General features: G+C 41.4%; 1 protein-coding gene across 1 annotated transcript in view; it reads right to left on the bottom strand.

Annotated features, from left to right (window-relative positions):
- The window catches only part of VAPB (VAMP associated protein B and C), a 34193-nt gene that overhangs the window by 8749 nt on the left and 18014 nt on the right, over positions 1–7430 (bottom strand). Inside the window, exons 3-5 of the mRNA XM_052684109.1 lie at positions 3091–3194; positions 1398–1478; positions 114–290 (exon numbers count right to left, since the gene is read on the bottom strand). Of these exons, the coding sequence (XP_052540069.1) occupies positions 114–290; positions 1398–1478; positions 3091–3194 (362 nt within the window). The remainder of the gene's footprint in view (positions 1–113; positions 291–1397; positions 1479–3090; positions 3195–7430) is intronic.

Here is a 7430-nt window from a genome sequence, read left to right as displayed (position 1 = left end):
AAACAGCTGATTGACAACATTAAAACATCGTGCCAAGGACAGGCAACCAAACCTTCCAGTCTGAATCTTTTATGTCAGGAGAGAAGCAAACCTGGAAAAGAAAGAATCTTTACCTTAAACTGTTTATTCTCCTCCCGTAACCTCTGAACTTCTACTTGAAGCCTCTTATATTCTTCCATTACTTTCTTAACTTCAGCGTCATCCAAGGAAGAACTTATTGATTTAGACATTACAGAGGAATCTGTCTTTGTTGCAGTTGTGGATACAATTTTATTTATTTCTATGTCATGCTGTTAAGAAAGGATAGAGTGATTCTGGTTAGTTATTAACACCGCATCTGATACTCAGGAGGAGAATCAAGTAAAATCTCCTGTTAGTACTCAAAATGGGCCTGTATATAAAAAAATAAGCAGCATTTTTTCTTCTTCAACCTTTATTTCCCCTTTCTGACCTGAACACCAGACCAGCAGCAAAGTGCAGACAGAAGGACCCGTAGTTTTCAGTCCTTGCATGTATGTGAAAGGAAATACCATCACACCGTGTCCCACAGTAATGGAAATGTGACTTATCTGCTGACATTCTGCTTGGAGTCGTGGTGCTCTCTGCACCTTTTCCTCTCCAAGCACAACACGAGCAGCTGCTCCAAGCAGCAGCAAGCTGCCAGGAACCACCCAGCTGCTCTGCTGCAGTTCTCTCACTCTTCCCACTCTTCCCCCACTGCTGGCTATCACATCTCCATCCTGTTTTTCCGTGGTGACAGAAGAACTTCCAGCCCAAGTCAGGAACCAAAAGCTGCAGAGCTCCAAAACCCCCTCATCCTCTTGGCTTTGGATCCTCTCTCTGTTTTGCAAAGGGCCCGGGCTCTAACAAAAACAAAATGCTCCATCCCCAATTTCTACCAATCTCTTAAAATGAAGCTCTTATTTATAAGGTATCAGGACCTTGTTACTATCCCTGCTTTGTTTTCTCCTGATAATTTTTACAGATTACAGAAAAAGTTACCCCTAAACAGAACGGCTGTTAATTCCCACTTAATTCAGATTTCTTTCCTCATCACATCTCTCAACAGGAAAGCTCTTAGCTTTATTAATACCAATTGGGTTTGTTTTTTTTAATAGCATTTTTATCCTATGTGATCATTCACTCAATGAAGAAAGGTCAACTCAAAGATTTCCTTGTGCTTGCGATGCACTCAGGCGGTTCAAATTAGCTGCTAGCAAGGTTAAGCACCACTAAGATTTAAAATGGTTTTATTTTATATTTTAAAAGAAGGATGAGATGCAGGCAGCAGAACAGAGCGCTCTGCTGGGGCCTACATGGCTGCCTGGACACACGTGCCATTTTACATGATTTACTGAGGCATTAAAGTCACTCGATACGCAGCTAAAAATACTCACAGGCTTATCATTTTCCGTCGGTAGCTCAAACACACACCTAAGTTTCGAGTCCATGAGTTCTTCTGGCTTTGCCTCTTTCCACTGGAATAATTTAATATTGAACAGAACAGCACAGTAAGACACATTGAAAAGGTACTGTATTACAGAAACAAATCATACCATCTTAGGAAAAACTCCACAAGCGTTTATCACATTACTGTCAAACACAAACAGAACCAAAAATGAAAACCAAATGCACAGCTGAGTAGTAGCTTAGAAGACCAGACACTATCGCTCTTCATGGTCTGAAACTCAGGTAACTCATGAGAGAAGAGGGAGACCTCGTGCCTTTTCCCCACTTTGGCCACACTTCTGGTATCGCTCAGCATATCTCAAGTAGGTGTCAAATTATGGGTAACCCCTGTGCAACGCGAAGAAGAACTTGACTCATCCTAAACAGCCGAGTCGTACTTCAGTTCTTCTCTGGGGCTGAAGTCAGAGTTCTATTTTAAGCTTGTTGGCTGCCCGCGAAGCGTTGAAAGCTTTATAGTAGCCCAGTAATTTGTCTCACCTGTTTATCCAGAATAGGAAGATATTTGGAGAGTGGTAACAGAGCTGAGAAGTGATCGAGTGTTACAGGAAAAGAAATGGTATTGGGCTGGAGAGCTGGAAACTGGAAAGACCATCTAGATCCTTAAAAACATTCTTTGCTAGCAGAATAATATTCTATATGGTACAAAGTAACTCATAAAATTAAAGAGTTACAAAGAGATGCAGGCTGGCTTATTCACCTGGTGATGCAGACTTTTCATTGCTATTGCTGTTTCTCTCATTGGATCTTATTTTAAGGCCATTAAACAAACACAGTTCCATAAATCTCTTTCAAAAAGGGAAATTCTCAACTCTACCAAAAGGCCTCAGTTCTGAAGAGCTGTTCAGTAGGGTGTAAAGAACTGGAAAAAAAAACACCTGTACTGAAAAAAAGCCCATAATTTTACAAAAAAATAAACCATCAAAAAACCACGCTGTGTATTCTGTGGCTGTTTTTGTTGTTGTTTTGTTTTAAATAAAGTAATATTCATGCTCTCAAACATACAGGCAGCCCTGGACGTTACAGAGTAATGGACGTTTCTTCTTATTTATTGTGTCCTCGACAGTTATTAAATATTCTCTCCAACTAACAAAAGCTGGACCAGAGTCAGCTTCTTTTTGCTCTCCTGTAGCAGTACCAAAATCATATGCTTCTGTTACTCTCACTTGTAATGCACCATACTACGATCTAAGATCTATATAGGCAGCTTATTCATTTAAGCAACAACAAAAGGGATAAAGAAAAATTCAGTTCTCGTGAGCCACCTTCCTGGTTCCCACTGGGCAAAGGAGCTGCTCAAGGGAAGAGCCAAGACAGAGTACAAAGGGGTGCAATATAAAAGATACCACAGACCATATAATTAGAACATGTTCAAGTCTGCCTTTAAAAAAAATAAAAACCATATATATATAAAAATTACAACAACTTAACATGTTTCACAGCTTGGTATGCCATTACCAATGGCAGTCTTCTAAAGAAGTAACCACGGTTGCAATGGCAATCTGCTAATGCTCTCCAGGAACATTACAGCCTGGTTTCAAAAGAGCCCTGAAGAAGTGATGTAAAAGGTCTTAAAATTACAGAAACAGAAATAAATCCATTTTATTTACTTTCAATACTTACTACTGCTTCCATATCTGAAGTATCAACTGGAGCAAACATAGACTGAACCATAAACTTGTGTTTACTCTTCTCATTGGGGTCATAGTCAAAAGGCTGTAGCATCACTGCAAGAAAAACCCCAGAACGTTACGTTAAAGCTGCTCTGATGCACAGCCACGCAGAGATGATTAGTTACAAGATATGAGAAACACAGACATTAACATGATTGCAAGTAGTGCCTCCCTCTGACAAAGGAGCAGCCGAGCCCCGCTTAAAATAAATATTAAAGAAGTTAAAAGAAACAGAATTCTTCAGTCCGCACTAATTTCTGCCTGAGAAGTTTGGAACTGCTGAGCACAGTACAGTATTCTGCACACAAGTATGGCAATATGACAGCAATTTATAGCAAACAGGACAACATACATATCTCCTGAGGCAGCAGGAAAACCTCTCAATGAAAGAATCAAGTTTTTCCTCCATCCTTGAGATAGAAGTAACAAGCTGGCAATGTGATTAGCTGTACACAGCATAGCTGATGGCTGCTGAGAAAGGCTGCAGGGCCAGGAGAAGCCAAACACTTTAAACCTCCAGTATGGCTCAAGGTTCAGGATGGAAATTTCCTCTATGAAGTTTGAATATCTCATGATGTTTATTTGAGTTCTATTCCTCCTTCAAAAATAAGTTGCTGAACGTTTGTTACCAAAATGCAGCCAAAAGGTTACGCTTAAATGCTATAAAAAATAGCTTATGAAAGGTATAAAAATTTTTATCTCCATCCAAAAACCACAGGAATTCTGTTTTTTTTTAATGCAGAAAATAACTGGGGGGCCAAGACAGATTACAAAAATCCTCCCCTCCAAAAAATTTAAAATGAAACTGGCACAAACTTCAACAAAAATTCACATTTCGTGGCCTGTGAGGCTCTCGATTCAATCAAGCAGTTCAAGACCTGGGATTACTTTCAAGTACCAGTGTTATTAACATGCACTGAAATTCACACACACTAATTGCAGGGATCTGAAATGTACAAGTGTTATCCAAAGATCCCATTTATTGCAGATGAAGAAGAGCCAAACCAATCTGCCTCCTTCAGTGAGCAGAATATGCTCTGCCTGTGCCATTTTTACTGCACACACAATCTGTGGCCATCAACAACCACATGCCTTTTAAAGCTGCAGAAAAAAGGAGACAGCAAATTGTCTCAAATGTGCAGTGAAATTTATTATACACTTTAACTTGCCTTAGAATAATCAACTTCTAGTCCAAAATAAACACTTTCATTTCAACAGGCTCCACGTAAAACTCTTCTTCCAAACAGAAGTGACTGAACTGTGACGTGTATTTCAGCATTGCACATCACTGCAAAGCAGCAGAATAATCTTTTTGCCCCTAACAGGCACCTAACGTTTATTTCAAGTCTACACGACGTGGAAGAGCCAGCAGGTACCTGAAGCTATCCACTGCTTAGGGAACTTCTCCAGATCTGCAGTTGTATCAGCTTGCTTTGCTCAGTGCAAGCATAAGCTCGTTTGGAAATCATTATTTCCCCAGTGATAGTGCTGAAGCTGTTCTTGAACACTGAGCAACTGCTGCTCTGAATTCCACTCACTGAATCATAACAGCAAGCAGCTAGAGAGGGCTTGACAGTATCAGCGTTGTTAGCACTTGTATTTTTAGATCAATACACGAAAGCCACATCGACACAAATTATTCAGCAAACGTCTCTTAAGCCAGATGGGAAGCTCAAAAATATTCCCTTTGTTCAAGAGGAAACCAAATCATTCAAAACCATTCAACACACACTCGTACTATTGGGAGTTTCTGTGAAAGAGCAGTTCCATGGAAGTGCCCTAATTGTGACACAATTTACTACTGTGAGTACAGCTCCTTTGCTTTAACTATATTGCATACCTTACACGAGAACTATGTGAAAAAGGTACTAAATACCTGTTCAAATCTTCTCACTTGGTCCAAAGCTCCCATCAGAACGTGGTGTGAGAAATTTGTTAACAGGAGTTTCAAACAGACTAGAACCAGCATTCATCAGTCAGAGGCTGCAATGCCCACCTCCTCACCTCCACTGACTGCCCTACAGTGGTGCTCTGTCACAAGATAAAACTGCAAAGCCATTGGGAGACCAACGGAATAAGGAATAATGTCTGTTGTATTTGCAAGCCATATTGCCTCTCAGAATTTATCTGAAGTATCAACCCCACACACATCCTGTTCTGACACCAGTCTTCTCACACATTCCCATTACATCTCCCACATTTGATACGCAAGGATCTGCAGACAGCGAAGCAGTTGTTGATCAGCTAATGGTGAAGTTAATAACAATATCAAAGCAGGGGAAACCTGAGGCAGGGAAGATGTTAAGCAAAACTGTGGTAAAAGCTTGTCAGGATCCGACCTTCCCTTCCAAGAGCAGGAAAGGAAAAGCCTCCCTGCTCAGATCACCAGCAGCCTTCCTCTGGTTTCCATCTAAATTTATTAATGGCCTGTTCACTTGGTCTTGGACCAACAGTGTGCTTGCGCTTAAATATCCAAGAAGGGGAAGAGTCCTTTACTTGTATCATTCCAAGACATCAATCACAGTAACTCTTGGCCTCTTGGTAAACTAAACAAGCCAGACTTGGGCTATCCTCTCCAAGTCAGGGCCCCCATTCATTCTCCGCACCTGTTCTGGCTTGAATTCCTCTGTATGAGTTACTCTGTGTATACAACCATGAAATCTTATTAGTGACAACAACATTTACACTCTTATCTCTTCCATTATCTAGTTTCCCAGTTTGTTTTCACTTACTGCATTTGCCCTATTCACAGCCACATGATGTCAGCAACTTGGTCATCTCTGATCAGTTACAATATCCTAACATCGCTCACTTTGTTCAGAAAGCTTGCAATTATAGAAGAAATCCAAGTACACAATTCCGCAGTTTTTATGACAAAACTCATCCTGTTTCTCTTACTGAAGCCTTCAAGGACACTCGATTCTTGCTGCATATCTTCAGCCACTGAATTTTACATCACTGTAAGGGCTTTTAGCGCGCTCTTTTTGAGCAGCAACTGCTTACGAAAGCATTTAACAAGATTAAGACCAAACATCATAGCAATTTCTATCATCATTTGAAAGCCATACATCCACCGCAGCACTGTTTACCCTTATGCAGCCCATTTGGTCTGTGAGCATCTTACTGTCTTTTCTACCTTTATTAACGGGTTTCCTACATGATGTTGTATGAAATTCTCTATTGTCTGGCAAGATCAAAACTTCCACACATCTCAGCTTTACCCAGAAATGCCACCAGCAATGTGGACTATCTACATCAGGGCACACTCTGACCAGCTCTGCAGGAGGCGAGCAACTGATCCTCATGTCAAGAGAAGCCACGGCACCACGTGGCTTGTTCCTCATTTACATTGTTCTTCCTGTAGCTACTTGGATAACACAATTGCTGAATCTCCAAGATAAACTCCTGCAAAGCAAGCGGATCAGACCAAGCCCAAGCTCAGCACTCACTGTGTTGTCCACTGAGGCCTGGAGGAGCAGCATGCAGCCAGGGGCAGCCCTGTCCTGAAGGAAACACAACCCACTTCTTCCTAGTTAACCCTCACCCCCTGCAGGGTGACTGGCAACACAAGGGTGACTTCACTTCTCCCCATGTCCAGCATGTGCTTGGGCTGCTCTGTGATGCACACAATGCATCCTTCATCTCTCCCACTGCACATCTAGCTGCAGACATCAGCACCTGCTTCTCATTTCTCACTCTTCCTCTGGAATTCACTTATGCCTTTTATTTAGATTTCAACCCCTCTCGGAAGTCACAAAATCAGCTGTATTTGTTCAAATAAGACACATTTAACAAAAACAGAATGGGTGCAAACAGCCTTCTTTGCCAAGCGCTTACGACCAAACGCAATCAAACGGTGACAGCACACATACACTTCCTGACAGTTACATAAACTCAGCTGTTAAAATTACACACCATTATATAACAGGTGAAAACATGGGCTACAAACCTGACATTGCAGCAAGCAGTGCGTGCCGGCAGAGACTTAAATGCTGGTATTTAGGAGCAGCTGTGATAGGGCAAAAGCAGCCAGTATCCAACACTTCAGTAGAATAAAGAAAGCTTTGCTTTTCTAGCATTTTATGTGTGTGAAATGAGCCAACACACTAGCATGAAATAATGTTCTGATAGCAGCCTCTAAGGACAAAATACCTTCCCATGAGCTTTGACCAAAATAGGACTCTCCTGTGGAACTGCATGTAAGAAAGGCACCCAGCTGCTATGGTGCAAGGAAGACGCAGGCTGCCCCGAACCCAACCATCAGTAATGCTCCAGGAAACAAACCCTCAC

This window comes from Tympanuchus pallidicinctus, unplaced genomic scaffold, assembly GCF_026119805.1.
Source record: "Tympanuchus pallidicinctus isolate F22 unplaced genomic scaffold, pur_lepc_1.0 scaffold20, whole genome shotgun sequence".
NCBI lineage: Eukaryota > Metazoa > Chordata > Aves > Galliformes > Phasianidae > Tympanuchus > Tympanuchus pallidicinctus.
This window is presented reverse-complemented; position numbering and strand designations above follow the sequence as displayed.